General features: G+C 36.0%; 1 protein-coding gene across 2 annotated transcripts in view; it reads left to right on the top strand.

The window, feature by feature from the left end:
• DMXL1 (Dmx like 1) overlaps positions 1-15,705 on the top strand; it is a 128,860-nt gene that overhangs the window by 40,106 nt on the left and 73,049 nt on the right. For both annotated transcript variants that reach the window (XM_025860778.2, XM_025860779.2), the window contains exons 10-19: positions 1,533-1,745; positions 2,586-2,839; positions 2,951-3,635; positions 3,726-3,847; positions 6,222-6,311; positions 6,392-6,497; positions 9,057-9,176; positions 9,477-9,698; positions 12,062-13,747; positions 14,634-14,741. In XM_025860778.2, coding sequence (XP_025716563.1) covers positions 1,533-1,745; positions 2,586-2,839; positions 2,951-3,635; positions 3,726-3,847; positions 6,222-6,311; positions 6,392-6,497; positions 9,057-9,176; positions 9,477-9,698; positions 12,062-13,747; positions 14,634-14,741 — 3,606 coding nt within the window. The remainder of the gene's footprint in view (positions 1-1,532; positions 1,746-2,585; positions 2,840-2,950; positions 3,636-3,725; positions 3,848-6,221; positions 6,312-6,391; positions 6,498-9,056; positions 9,177-9,476; positions 9,699-12,061; positions 13,748-14,633; positions 14,742-15,705) is intronic.

Raw genomic sequence — 15,705 nt, forward strand, 5'->3', positions numbered from 1 at the left:
CTTATTTGCCCATCAGTAGAAATAGAGGAGAGGAGCTCCTAAGAGCATGTTTTTTTAATTCTAGTTCTTACACCCTTTCCCTGAAGATCTCTCATAAAAAATGGCCTTAATGAAATTCCTTGGGGTCAGGAGATAGAAGAAATTTAAGGTTGCTTTTACAGAGCATGCTGCTGCTAAAAGCCTGCATTAACCTCACCTCTCCTTCTTCAATATTGAACACCTAGGCCTGTGGTCTCCTAGAGGCATCGCTGATCTTTTTTGTGTTGGTTGTAACTTGAAAATCATACTGAATAGGATTCTTGAGGGCACTCTTTGGTTCCCTGGCACTAATTATATCCTCCTAGGGATAATAGGATTGGCAGTACAGTCCCTCAGGACTTTTACTGAGTGTTTGGTCTGTGCCAAATAGCAACTAGAGATAGTGGTAGGAACTGAAGGTATAGTGGTGTTGGAAACTGGTGTGATCCTTGCTCTCCTGAAGCCTATCGTTAGGAAGGGGATAGATAAATACTAATGAAATAATTACAGTAATGAATGTCCATTTATAAACAGAGCTCAGATTGGATTGGATATATCTATCAACTCTTAGAACTTACCTCCAACAGAAGGGAGAGGGGAAAGGTTCTTTTATGCTTTCTTTATCATCCATCCCCTGTAATACTGTTTTTCATTGGTGTCTAACAATTGATTCCTTGTTCGAACAGGTAATTAAGTCAAATTGTTTCTCTTCTCCTTTAAAAAAAAAATCAGTAAATTTGTTTGTGGAAAATAGTTTACCTTCCCTGAATCCATTTTAGCCTTTACTGTTCAGCAGATACCAGCATGATCTAGTTTATATTTGATTTAATATGATAGACAAACTTTTTTTCACCTCTCTATTAGTTAGGGATTATCATTTGTCACAATTTACTCTGAATTTGTACTTTAGTATACTTAATTTAGCAGTTAGATGAAAAATAATACCAAGAAAGAACTTTTTTTTACCTGGTTTTGTCTTGAATGTCTTCCTTGAGTGTAAGATGGGGATCTCAGTTTCTACTTTCCAAATTGAATCTTGATGCTAATAAATTGGCATTATCTAGCTTAGAGGTAGGTAGGACATTTAAAAATTTAAGTTGAAAAGTTGTTAAAATAGAGGTAAATAAGTCACTTATTCCTTTAACATATTGATGGCATTTTTCTTGGAGAAATTTTTAAGGAGACTTTCCTCTTAACATGTCTACAAATTATAGATTTATTTCTTAATGAGAATATTTTTTGAACTAAAGAAAATATCTATGTATATATAAATAAATTAGTCTGTGACCTAGAATATAGAATTGTTTTCCTTTATAATAGTTACGTTAAATTTACTATTTTTAAAGCTGTTATCATTAATAATATCTGTGGCAAACATTGTATTGGGAATCTTATTTAAAATCTAGTTTAGAGGGTTAAAGATAAATGTAACTGGTAAAAACAGGAGACATGAACGTCTGGATGCTGGAATGATCGAAATATTGTGTGTATGTGTTTTGTTGTTGTTCTTATAGACATTCCACTTCTTCCTTCTATCACATCTCTAAGTCTAAGTGAAAATAATGAGAAGAGTGGGCCTTTTGTGGTACACTGGCTGAACAATAAAGAGTTGCATTTTACTTTGTCCATGGAAGTCTTTTTACAGCAACTCAGAAAAAGTTTTGAACAACCATCTTCTGAGGCCAGTGTAGAAGACTCTAATCAGGCAGATGTAAAATCTGATGAAGGTAAAGCTTTAAGAAGGATAAAAAAATGTTAAGTTTTACTGACAATAGCTAAGATTTTTGTATTGTGGTAACACTAGCTACTAGCTTCAGAAACTCAAAATTGCAGTGGCTTAATACAACTTTGGACTAGCTCAGTTAATAATCCAGTGTTGGTATTCCTGTTCCCGGTGGCTTGCTTTTTACAGGTTGATGCAGGCTCAGGATTCTCCATGCCTATGCTTCTGTCAGCCCCTAAGGCCTTGCTACTTGAAGGACTGTCTGTGGCCTAGTAGCATTATTACCTGGGAACTTGTTAGAAATTACCTATGTATTGAAGGAGATCTGGAAATTGGACACTGTAAATGTATTCCTTTAAAGTAGTTTCTCTAAGGTGTCTCATATCAGTTATAAGTGCATATACCTAGAGCATCTCTAGTGTAGCTGACTCAGGTTTTAAAAATCCAATAATGTGAAGAAAGTACAAATTACATTCCAATTGAATTATTATTTGAATAATTCACCCCAGAATTATAGACCCAATTCTGCCTTCTTCATTGAGAAAAACTAAGGTCCAGGGAAGTAGTATGTTTTACTTCTGAGTAAATTGTGGTACAACCAGTTTACCTATTCTCCAGTCCAGTAATAGTCCTCTACCATTAATCCACTGACTCAGTTCTATAGGCCCTCTGACTGCTGAGTTAACTCTACTGGCCTTATATCCCTGGAGCAAAGTTATTTTTAAAGGGGAGCCAATTTCTTGTTTATTTGAAAGCTGTTGTTTTTCATCTTGAATGCATTTACAAAGATCTTTCTTAATAGCTTGATTGTATTTACCTGGTTCATGAATTCTTTTGCTTATAGAAATGGATGATGGTGTGGATGATCTGAAAATAAATCATGAAAAGAAGGAATTGGGCAGTGATAAAATGGTACCAAATTCAAGTTTTGTACCGTTACCATCAGCTGCCATTGATCATCAGATTGAAGTACTTCTGTCTGAATGGAGTAAAAATGCAGACATGCTCTTCAGTATTCATCCCGTGGATGGCTCTTTGCTAGTTTGGCATGTGGATTGGCTGGACGAATACCAGCCTGGTATGTTTCGTCAAGTCCAGGTACTATTATTATGATCTCGGGAGAGCTGCTGCTTATTAAATGTGGGTACAGTTTTGTAATACTTCTTTGTATTATTTCATATGTTCTAATGCTTACTTTCTTAATTCTAGGTGTCCTTTGTTTCCAGAATTCCTGTAGCTTTTCCCACAGGTGATGCGAACTCTCTCTCTAAAAGCATAGTGATGTATGCCTGCACCAAGAATGTTGACTTGGCTATTCAGCAAGGGAAACAGAAACCTTCTAGCCTCACACGGTCTACATCAATGCTTATCTCTTCCGCCCACAGTAAATCAACTAATAGTTTAAAATTAAGTATTTTTACTCCTAATGTTATGATGATTTCAAAGCATGCTGATGGCTCTCTGAATCAGTGGCTGGTCAGTTTTGCTGAAGAATCTGCTTTTTCTACAGTTCTCAGTATTTCTCACAAATCCAGATACTGTGGTCATCGCTTTCATCTCAATGATTTAGCTTGCCACTCCGTATTACCATTATTGCTGACAACATCACACCATAATGCACTAAGGACACCAGATGTTGATAACCAAAAGCAACCTTGTGATCCTGTAAATACTGAAGAGTGTTCTTTGGCACAACAGAATAAAAGCAGCATTGATGTGACATTTCAGGATCCCAATGCAGTTTATAGTGAGCTTATTCTTTGGAGGGTTGATCCGGTTGGGCCATTGTCTTTTTCTGGAGGTGTTTCTGAGCTTGCCCGGATTAATTCTCTACATGTTTCTGCATTTTCCAATGTGGCATGGCTGCCCACCCTTATACCCAGTTACTGTCTAGGTAAGCTTTCTGATTTTTATTTAAGAAACTTAGATTTTCTGATATCATCGTTTCAGGGTTAAATTTTAAATGTTTGTGAATACTTTCTAGGTGCATACTGCAACTCTCCTAGCGCATGTTTTGTAGCAAGTGATGGGCAGTATCTGAGATTATATGAGGCTGTTATTGATGCCAAGAAACTTCTGTATGAGCTTTCCAATCCTGAAATTTCTGTAAGTAAATAGCTTTTAAAATTAAGTGTATAGTATGAGATTTTTAGATACTTAATTTATACTTTTTGGGCCTGTTCTAGAATTGTGACATATAATTTGTAATAAAAAGATGTATATTTTCTAGTTACTTTATTTTTTTCACATTTGCAACGTACCATTACAGCGATTCTCAGCTTCTTTAAAAAGAAACCATTTCTTTCATTCATTCCGAAAATAGAGTCTAGTGTCATACAATATATGTTTCTCCAATGCTTCTTTGCCCAAGATAAATGAGGACTACTGGCAGTATAAATGTGGAAGTTAGGTTCGTTCATCTTCAGTTTTTTTCAAGGCAGTGGGAGCTGGAGTAATAGCAGTAGAATTTTAATCTTAACCCAGGAAGAAAAAAGCTCTCAGCTTGGTTGCAGTACAGTTAGGAGTCCTTCCAACACCATCCCAAAGCCTTTGTCTTGGGACAGGCGGCACTTCTTCCTGTGCACAGCTAATAGCAACCCACCGTCTGCATTGTCTTAGCACCTCCAGCAAGCTAGTATTTCCACTCTTAGTTTTGGTGTTTTTAAATATCCCTTACCTTCAGCCATACTGAGCTTCTTGTTTAGGGGTTTCAAGCCATCTCCTCAGCTACCAGTTAATGTTTTTGTTAATGTTCTGGTTATACAGCTGCATAGGTGTCAGTGGTCTGCTCCAATCCTATCTTTTCCCTGAGTTATTTTTAATGTGTGGTTTTGCAGAATGCAAGGTTTTTCAAAAACACATACAATAGTGTTATAGTAGAAAAACATATATTTATTGAGGGCCTTCTATTTTTCAGGTAGTATTTAAGGGCTGGGAATTGAGAAGTGAAGAGAACAGACAAAAATCTGAGATTACATTCTAGTGAAAGGGTTATAGAAAAAAAGGTAAAAATATATTAATAAATAGTATATAGAGAAACCATGTTGTACAAGGGAATGCTAGTAAGGTGCTGGTCAGAAAAAGCCTCACAGAAAGGGTACCATGAAGGATATGGATGTGGATATTTAGAGTATTTTCGGAATAGAAACAGCCAGGCAAAAATCCTGTGGTCCGGCCATGTTTGGTATATAAAGGAGCAGCAAGGAGGACATTGTGGCTGGGGCAGAGTAAGTGAGGTGGAGAGTAATCAGGGTTAAAGGTAGAAAATTAGCCTAGCCAGATCTTACAAGCCCTTCTGGGCCATTGTGGTAACTTTGGCTTTTACTGTGAATAACATAGAAAACATTGAAGACAATGCCAGATTGATACGCTCTCACTTAGGTTTTGAAAGGATCTCTGGCTGCTGAAAAATCAGACATGGGATGAGAAGTGGCATCAGAGAGGCTGATGCAGGGATCTTCACAGTAGTCCAGGAGAGAATCAAAGGGCCATAGGGCCATAGAGTGGTAGCAAGTGGTAGTGGTAAAGATGATAAAATTGGTCACATCTGGATGTGGTTTGAACATTGAATAGGCAGGATTGGACTGGATGTGGGGCTTGTACGAGAAGAAGAGGATGCTGCCTCATGTTTGTGTGTGAGCACAAGGAAGAATAGAATGACTTTGAGTGGAGTTAAGAAGAATGTGTCTAAGAGGCTGATTTTGAAGAGCAGGTGGATTTGAGAGCCTGCTGTTGAACATGTTAATTTTGAGATGACTGTTTGACACCCAAGAGACCTAGTATGCTCGTCTGTAGTTTAGAGGGAGGTCTGATCCGAACGTATGAAATAAGTAGTTGTCAGAATATGAATTTAAAGGTGTGGAGCTGGATGAGATCATGGACGGAAAGTAGAAGTGATAGGATTGAACCCTGGGGCATCCCATTGTTAAAAGTGGGGTGAATGTGGTACATAGTGGAAGCCAAGTGAGGACAGTTATTTCAAGAAGGGAGTGATCACTAGAATCAAAGTCTGCTCATAGATAAAGTGTGATGAAGATCGAATTTAACAATGTGACCTTGACTAGAGCAGTTAGGACATACGTAGCTTTAGAAATCAGCATACATAGATAGTGTAGCAACATGTTTCTTAAGTTCCATCTTTCTCACCTCAAAATTAATGCCTAAAAAGCATTGATTTTAGAACATTTCTGTGACATTGAAGTCAGTCTTTCACATTTATAGATGTAAAATATTCTTCTCCCTAACAATTACCATGCCTTGCTTTTGTTCCTCTCTGCATCAACTGACCCATAACTCTTACTCATTCCTCTGTAATGAATAGTAAGGTAAAGTCCTCGAATGTTTATAATGAAAGCAACTTGTGAATTTATTTAGCCCCACTTGAACTTGCTTATTATTTATCTACTATGAAATTTTATATTGTTTATTAATTATTTTTTAATTGTTTAATAAAGGAGATATCCACTTTTTTTAAAAACAGAAATATGTTGGTGAAGTGTTTAACATCGTAAGTCAGCAGTCAACAGCCAGGCCAGGATGCATTATCGCATTAGATCCCATTACCAAACTTGTAAGTATTATTTTTCTGGCCACTCAGCATTAGGTAAATAACATATATATCAACTTATGTTGGTGTTTATTTACATTCAGCAAGGCAGAAAAACCCAGCTGCTTCATGTTTTTCAAGAAGATTTCATTTTGAATAACCTTGAGAAGAAAAGTCTGGTGGGAAAAGACAGAATATTACCTGATGCAGGTAAAGAATAGTTTTTTTTTATGTAATGAGAAATATTATGTAGAGTGCGGTAAACAGTAAATAAAGATAAGTTGATATAATGTTTCATATCATCTATGTGAACTTAAAATTTTCCTGTGTAGGTTTGTGATGTTATTTACCATATACATACCAGTAGTTTTTTATTCTTTGATTTTTCTTTTTTAAGATATTTATTTATTTATTTATTTATTTATTTATTTATTTATTTATTTATTTATTTGAGAGAGAGGGAGAGCAGGAAAGAGCACGAGCAGGGGGAGCAGCAGGCAGAGGCAGAGGGAGAAGCAGGCTCCCCACTAAGCGCGGAACCCAATGCGAGGCTCAATCCCAGGACCCCGGGATCATGACCTGAGCCAAAGGCAGACACTCAACTGACTGAGCCACCCAGGTGCCCAGTAGTCTTTTATTCTTAAACCAGGAAATAAACATGAAAAATTAAAGGGGTTTGTCAATTATATTTTTTAAAATGCATAATAGAGATTTTTTTTATTAGTAGTATAGAGTACTCTTTGCATGGATATAGTCCTGCACTAACGGTTTGGATAATATGGATGCCTGACCTTTTAGAAATCTACAATTTAAAGCAGTAGCTTAAAACTTCAAGTTATAATTTAAAGACAAAAGTGTTTTAATTAATACTTTTATAGTTAAACATTTAAAAAAATTAAACTCCTCCACTAAAAATTAACTGTTATTTTATATAGTGGAAAACAGAGCAAAATGAAACTCAGATCTCTTGGTCATCAGTTTTGATTACAGAGCCAAACCAAACTGAGAAATGTCTTTCCTTATAAATGAACCATACAGTTTGTGCCTGGTGCTTTTTTTTTTTTTTTTAAAGATTTTATTTATTTATTCATGAGAGACAGAGAGAGGCAGAGGGAGAAGCAGGCTCCCAAGCAGCAGGGAGCCCGATGTGGGACTCGATCCCAGGACTCTGTGATCATGACCTGAGCTGAAGGCAGACGCTTAACCATCTGAGCCACCCAGGCGCCCGTGCCTGTTGCTTTTAAAAGTCCGTTATTAATTAAGCCCCACGTAATACTATTTTCATTCTGTATTTGTTCCAGATTATTTTTCTTACTTCTCTTGTACTCTTAATTCCACGCATTTCCAGTTTTCTTTTCCTTTGAGGTTTGCACTGTTATGTTGAATGTGTAATTTCTTACCACTGTTTTCACTTTCGTCATTTTCCCTGAGAATTTGTGAACTGTGCAAAGCACAGTGCTTTGATAAGCTCTGAATATAATGATGGAAAGATACTGAAAATGGAAAATAAAAATGTCAGGTACAGGATAAAGGGCTGTTTATATCAACAAAGTGTTCTTTATTTTTCCTTTTTTATATTGAAATATTAACATTAATATTTTTCTTTTTTTTAATCTCTTTAAGGTTTTTTTAAAGAGATTACTTTAGGTGGAGTTTTGTTGTGATCTTAAATCTATTCTAGCGTTTTCTAGGATTCTTTAATTTTTAATTTATTTTTTTCTCTTTAAAACAATATTTTTCCTAGTTTTTCTTAAAATATCTTGGGAATTCTTTTACTCAAAAACTGTTATCTTCATTATCAGAGTTTTCCAGAAAACACCCAAGTATAATGTGTTCATCTTACGTTGTTCTAATATTAGGAACCAAAAAAACGTTTCACAGATACTACATTATTAGGGCATTCTTTCTTGTTAGTAAAATTATCAGAAATAGATTGATCTCTGATCTTTTATCTTTAGTCATAATCCCTTATCCTCTCCTTCCTCTTAATTCTTGTAATTTAAGTGCGTAACTCACCCAGAACATATTACCAAGGTTACCTTTTCATTTAGTTTCTTAGCACAATACAACTTAAGATGTTTATGGTTATTTTTCTGATTTTTATATATTCTATGATTTATATAGTTTTTATAATTTTTCTTTACATAATTTTGTACATAGTGAAGACTAGTTTATAATTAAGAAACTTGGATTAAAGTCCATCATTAGACCAAGTTAATTTTTTTCAGGCAATAATGAGTCACTGATTTTATATTTTAGATGCAGTGTTTTTATTTTGAGCAGCTTGTGTGCTGCTTAAATGATGCAGTTTTGACTAAGAAAAGTTTTCTTAATGTGGTGAACGATATGACTACTTTTATTTTGATTCTTAAACTTCATTAATAGGTCATTCCATTATGGAAGTTATTTACTTTGAAATATGTTTGGCAATACAGTTTTAATCATGATATGTTGATTTAAAGTATCTGTCACATAGTGTTCCCACCTGTTCAGAAATTTTCTTATGGTCTAACCTATGTGAACAACGTGATAGTGATTACTGTGATATGTGACTTTTGTAAGCCTGTCGATTCAGGAATGAAAAGCATAGCATACGTTTAATTGTTAAAATTTTAATTTAATACAAATTCATGTGATCAGAAAGTTGATTGTATTCCTTAATGCTACTTTGTATATAGAATTTTAAAAATTCATTCATTTTTAACTTGGCATATTTAATAAGTTGTCTCATTTATCCATGTTAATAGTGAAAAATATTAATACCAACAGGCAGCTCACATAATGGATTTTCTGAGAAATTCTACCTAATTGTAATAGAATGTACCCAAGACAACCATTCATTGTTACACATGTGGAATTTACATTTAAAGTCCATTCCTGTCTCATTGGGTGAGTCGTCTTTTTTTTTTTTAAATCTTTTGAACTTCAAGTAGGCTTAAGTGAACAAATTATATATGGTTAGATAGTTAAGTACATATTTTTTAAACCTGTTCTTATTGAGTGAAAATAATTGTAGTTTTATTCAGTTAATTAAAAAAGCAAATGGATTCTCTGATTTTCTTTCCATAAAGAATCCTATTAATATGTTTTCTCATCCTTCATAAGGCCTTGAGATTATAAAATATAACAGTTTTAATACTTACAGGGTTCCCCCCACCCAGTTTTTGGTTCTTTTCTTATGTTTTATAGATGAAAAAATAGATACAAAAATATCTGAAGCAGTTTGGCAGCCGGAAGAACATTATTCTTCTTCTCCAGAGAAGATCATATCTCCTTTTTCACAGAAGTATCAGGCTTGCAGAGCAAATCTCCAGAGCACCAGCAAGTTGACTCTGACTTCAGAAATGGTTTATAGCCAAGAGTTGCATTTGCCAGAAGGAGTTGAGATAATAAGTGTTAAGCCATCAGCAGGTTTGTAAAATTTGTGAAAAGAGACTAATCAAACTTGATAATCCATGAATATTTAGTAAGGTATTTAAAAAGAGGCACAACTTCTGTTTGTAAATCCACATGGAAGCAGAAATGGAAACACTATTTTAAGTATCCTACATTGAAAACTTAAATAAATTCTCATTATGGTTTTCACATTATTCTGACATTTGTCAGCCATTTGTAGTCTTAAATATTGATTTCTGAAACAAATTTTCATGATGTCTTTATGAAGAAGAACCTGGAGTTTCCTGGGCAGAGATAGTAATGAGGTTGTGCCTTATTTACCAACTTTGATAATATTGGTAGTGACTGCCTGGAGCTGTGTGCTCTGAAGGATTCTGAGTGTGTGGGTCCTGGTATATATTTATCATCTTTATCCTAGGGCAGTGGTTCTCAAAATGTGATCCCCAGACTGGCAGCTTCAACATTATCTGGCACCTTGTTAGAAATAAAAATTCTTGGGCTTACCCCTAGGATTTACTGAATCACAGACTCTGGGGTGCACCTACCAGGCTGTTTTAACAAGGGTCCCACGTGACTCTAATTGCACACAACAGATCATGAACCACAATTCTAGGGTATCAAGAAAACCAACACAAAATCCATATTTTTATCACCCATTTCTTTGGTTTTTGTAGTCAGAGTGTGCATTTTTGTTTTTTTCTACTTCTCTGTCTTTTTTTTGGACTGATGACTTTGAATGCTTTTCAGTGCCGTGTTATCAGGTACTTAATCTTTTTTAATTGGTGAAGTTAGCAGGAGTTGGGGTATTAACAGTGTTCTGGTAACTTTTAATTCTGCTTCTTTGTATATTTTACTAAAAGAGGCATCAGTGCAAGGAAAGTTAAAGTTTGAAAAAGAATGATGTTTGCATTGACACAATTTTAAGAGCTGTTCTCTTAGCCAGAATAGTATGATCTTCACTGCCGAACTCCAGTTAAAACATATGGCAAATGTAAGAGAAATATTTCTAGAAACAGCCCTCTTATTTAACTTTGGCCCAAGTTGAGTTTGGCAGAAGAAGAGGAGCTCTAGGGAAAGAGAAGAAATTCATTTTGTTGGCAAAAACAGCATATAGTAAATGCTAGTCTTAAGAATTTTGTTTTTAATCAGGACTCTTCAGCAGGTAAACCTGCTAGTCTCTGTTCAGCTCAGAGATAACATGGACAGTGCTTGTTGTGTCCTTCTGCAACAGTGCTATACTCCTTGAGGACTTTAAACTTTATTAAAATTATGTTGAGGGGCGCCTGGGTGGCTCAGTCATTAAGCGTCTGCCTTCGGCTCAGGTCATGATCCTAGGGTCCTGGGATCGAGCCCCATGTCGGGCTTCCTGCTCTGCAGGAAGCCTGCTTCTCCCTCTCCTGCTCCCCCTGCTTGTGTTCCCTCTCTCGCTGTGTTTCTCTCTGTCAAATAAATAAATAAAATCTTAAAAAAAAAATGTTGAAATGCTTTTGAAATACGATAAATGTCCTATATAACATTTATATATTATGTCCCTATATACATTTATATATTATAATTAGGTAGTTTATATTTAATAATTTGGAACAGGAGTTTGCAGACTATGGGCCATCTACCTGTTTTGTAAATACATTTGATTGAACCTTGCCACACCTATGGATGACTCTTGGGTATACATGCTTTTGCTCTGGACTGGCAGGATGGAAGAGTTGCAGCAGAGACTCTGGCTAGCAAAGCCTCACATAGTCACTGCTATCTTAAAGAAAAAGAAAGCTTGCCAATGGCTTGGGAAGTTAAGAGTATATAATTACATTAAGGACAGCAAATGTTTGTCTCACTTAAGAATCTTAGCAGCATCAGTAGAATCAAATACCCCTCAGTTATGAAGGGCCCATTTAGTACATAGGTAAGCATGGGCTGCACACAAAATAGTAAAAACACTGAAGAAGAGGAGCCAATAAATGATGACACAGTTTTTAAAATGTATTGGTATCTTAAAAATGCAATTTATAAGAATTGGGTGAAAAGAATGCTGGCCTGAGAACCAGGACTAGAATTCAGGTTTTCTAATTCTGTCTTATTCTAGCTGTTTGATTTAGTGTAAGATACTATACACATTTGGTCAAGGGTCCTTATGTATAAAATGTAGGAATTGAAGTTACCTCAGAGTTCTCTTTCAGCTCTAGATTTTGGTAATATTTCCCTTTTTGTAAACCTTTTTGATGTCATTAAAAGCTTTTTAGTGATCCTGTTGACTCTTAAACTAAATGTAGGCTGTCTTGTTAACAGTAGTTGATACAAAGACCAAAAACCTTTGGTGCATGAAAACAGAAATATTTAACCACCTTTGACATTTTGTTAATAGATTATTTTTATTTTAGGCCATCTGAGTTCTTCTTCCATATATCCTGTGTGCAGTGCTCCTTATTTATTGGCAACTTCATGTTCAGATGAGAAAGTAAGATTCTGGAGATGCAGAGTAACAGATGGAGAACCTGACACATCAAAGAACGGAAAAATGGATCTTGTATACATTTGGGAAGAATGGCCATTACTTATTGAAGATGGACTTCATAGCAATAGTAGTATAACTGTCCCTGGTAGGCCTGTAGAAGTTAGCTGTGCACATACAAATCGGTTAGCAGTGGCGTACAAGCAGCCTGCATCTAATAGTAGGTCTTCTCAGGACTTCCTGATGCACGTCAGTATTTTTGAATGTGAGTCTACAGGAGGTTCATGTTGGGTCCTTGAACAGACGATTCATTTAGATGAATTGAATACAGTGTTAGATTCTGGTATTAGTATTGATAGCAATTTAGTGGCTTATAATAAACAAGAGGTGTATTTATCCAGTAAAGAGAGTATCACATCAAACACAAAGCATTTAGTTCACTTAGATTGGATGTCTAGGGAAGATGGTTCTCATATCCTCACTGTAGGAATTGGATCAAAACTTTTTATGTATGGACCCCTGGCTGGCAAGGTACAAGAACAGGCTGGTAAGGAAAGCCTAGCCTTTCCTCTCTGGGAAAGCCCTAAAGCTGTGCCTCTCTCTAAATTTGTCCTCTTAAGAAGTATGGACTTGGTTTCTTCTGTGGAAGGCTCTCCACCTTTTCCTGTTTCTTTATCATGGGTCCGGGATGGCATCCTGGTGGTAGGAATGGATTGTGAAATGCATGTATATTCCCAGTGGCAGCCATCTTCTAAACAGGAACCTGTTACAACAGATTCGTACAACGGGAGCACTCCATCTATAATAAGTTTAATAAAACAGAGCACCTCATCAAGTTCTGGATTACATCCTCCAAAGAAAACTCTGACTCGATCCATGACCAGTCTTGCACAGAAAATCTGTGGAAAGAAAACTGCCTTCGATCCTTCTGTGGATACGGAAGATTCAGGTCTTTTTGAAGCAGCTCATGTTCTTTCCCCAACTTTACCTCAGTACCATCCCTTGCAGCTTTTGGAACTCATGGACCTTGGCAAGGTTCGGAGAGCAAAGGCCATCTTGTCTCACCTTGTCAAGTGCATCGCTGGGGAGGTTGTGGCGCTGAATGAAGCTGAATCCAGCCACGAGCGCCGCCTCCGGTCTCTCGCTATCAGTGCTAGTGGAAGCACTACCAGGGACCCCCAGGCTTTCAACAAAAGTGAAAATACGGACTACACGGAAATAGATTGTGTCCCTCCGGTTCCCTTATACGCCTTACTTGCGGCAGACGATGACAGCTGCCACTCGTCTTTAGAGAAGTCTAGTAATCCGAGTACCTTAAATAACTCAAGCCAGTTGTCAAAAGAAAGCTATGATGAGCTTTTTCAGATCCCAACATTAATGACTGATCATCAAGTGGTAGAGACAGATGAGGAAACTGCCAAGCCCAGGGTCATCGACCTTTCGCAGTACAGCCCAACTTACTTTGGTCCTGAGCAGGCTCAGGTTCTCTCTGGCCACTTACTTCATTCCAGTCTACCGGGACTCAGCCGGATGGAGCAGATGTCTCTGATGGCCTTAGCAGATACAATTGCAACTACCAGCACTGATATCGGGGAGAGCAGAGACAGAAGCCAAGGTAAAACTAAATTGGGTACAGGATTGGAGGAGAAACTGATAATAAGCTTACTTATTTGCCCAGAAAATAATCTTTAGTAATTTTTATGAAAATTATGCCCAGGAAGGCTTTTTTAATCATTATTGCTCCTTTCCCAGTATATATAAAGTTTAACTTTAATATATGCTATTTATCTCATAAATCATAGTACTTTGAGAAAGTAGGCAGAGATTCATTATGCCAGCCATTTTTACCTAATTGCTCAATAATAGTAAAGATCCAGCTGAATCCTTTTGGAGTTTGGCAAAAGTTAACATTTTTATTAACTAATCACTTTAGATACCTGAAGATAAAAGGTGCTTTCTGCTTTACTTTTACTCCTGTTGTAATCACTATTAATTTGGTTTTTAAAATATTGAGGTTTTTTTTTTTTAAATTAGCACTAATGTATATACTCCTACCTAGAATAGCAAAAATATAAGGATATTAAAATTAGGTCTTTTCCTCACCCAGAGGGCATTTTTTTCCTCTTAATCTCCTGAGTTATATATAAAAATAAAAAATTGAATGTAGAATTTCCATCATATCTCAACAAGATCTGAAATTAATAAGTCCAGCTTTGTGCAGAGATCAGTAGGATGCACCCCTTGAACTATGCTTGAAAGGAACATGCACAGCTATTCTTTGCCATATTAGCAGCAGATTATTGGGATGGGCCTAGGACTTGAATCAAAACAGAAGATACTTTAGTATACTCCACAGTGAAGGTTAAACTCCTTTAAAATTTAGTCACATTTTGATTTAAATAAGATCAGATCTTATTAACATTTACTTGGATTTTGCTAATGAACTGGTTTTCTTATAAATACAAATAAGTGAATACTTTTTGTTTTGTTTTTTTTTGTAGGTGGAGAAACTCTTGATGAATGTGGCTTAAAATTTCTTTTGGCTGTTCGACTTCATACTTTCCTTACAACTTCTCTTCCAGCTTATCGAGCTCAGCTCCTTCACCAAGGTGATTTTAGTGGTAATCTACTAAAAGGAATGGGAGTAAAAGTAGGCTGGAGCACATTTGTTTGGTTTTGCCCAGATGTGATAACAATGACAAATTTGACACATTCTAAGTTTCCTTAACTTGCTTGTAAAAATACTTATTTCCACTTAATTTTCTTTGCTTAAAATATTGGAATTTTTTTGGTAGATGGGAAGAGTTAATGAAAAAATGGATATTGGGCAGTTGGATATTCTGTGTTACATTTTCAAATGCACCATACGTTAAAGGCCAATTAATACTGTTTTATTCTCTTTAACTTCTTTAGGTTATCTTCTTTCTCCTGTTTGACATTTATTGAAGTTCAGCTTTTTACCCAAAATTTGAGTAACATTTTTGTTACAGAAATAATATATATTTAATTTCTAATTGTCTTACAGAGTAGAGACCATTGAAAGTAAAAATTCACTTACACCCAAAACTACTCATTAATGTGTATTTCAGATATTAGTTGAGTAACCTTTCAGATACTCTTAGGTAGTTAGTCAGGACTCAAAGTAACAAATAACTGTACTGAAATTTAAGGTAACTTAAAACAGGGTATTTCTTGGGTTAGGGTTAGTGCCCAGGAAGTTCAGAGGTAGAGCTGCATTCCAGCATTATTGGGTCTGTAGGTTTAAACAGTGTTATCGGGACTCCACAGGTTAGCCTCTGCTCATTGGTGTCTGTCTCTTGCTCTCTCTTTTCCTTTCTTTCTGTCTTTCTGTTTCCTCCTTACCTTCATTTTGTATTTAGCTTTGGAAAAGTAAAGCTTAAAATTCTAAGTCAAAATGTTTATTTATGAAACATTATTGAACTTGGTTGAGAGATAATAGGAATATAAAAATATTTAGAATATCAGTCCAGGGCGCCCGGGTGGCTCAGTTGGTTAAGCGACTGCCTTCGGCTCAGGTCATGATCCTGGAGTCCTGGGATCGAGTCCCACATC

The sequence above is a fragment of the Callorhinus ursinus genome, unplaced genomic scaffold, assembly GCF_003265705.2.
Source record: "Callorhinus ursinus isolate GAN/ISIS: 27379988/994484 unplaced genomic scaffold, GSC_fseal_2.0 scaffold30, whole genome shotgun sequence".
Lineage (NCBI taxonomy): Eukaryota > Metazoa > Chordata > Mammalia > Carnivora > Otariidae > Callorhinus > Callorhinus ursinus.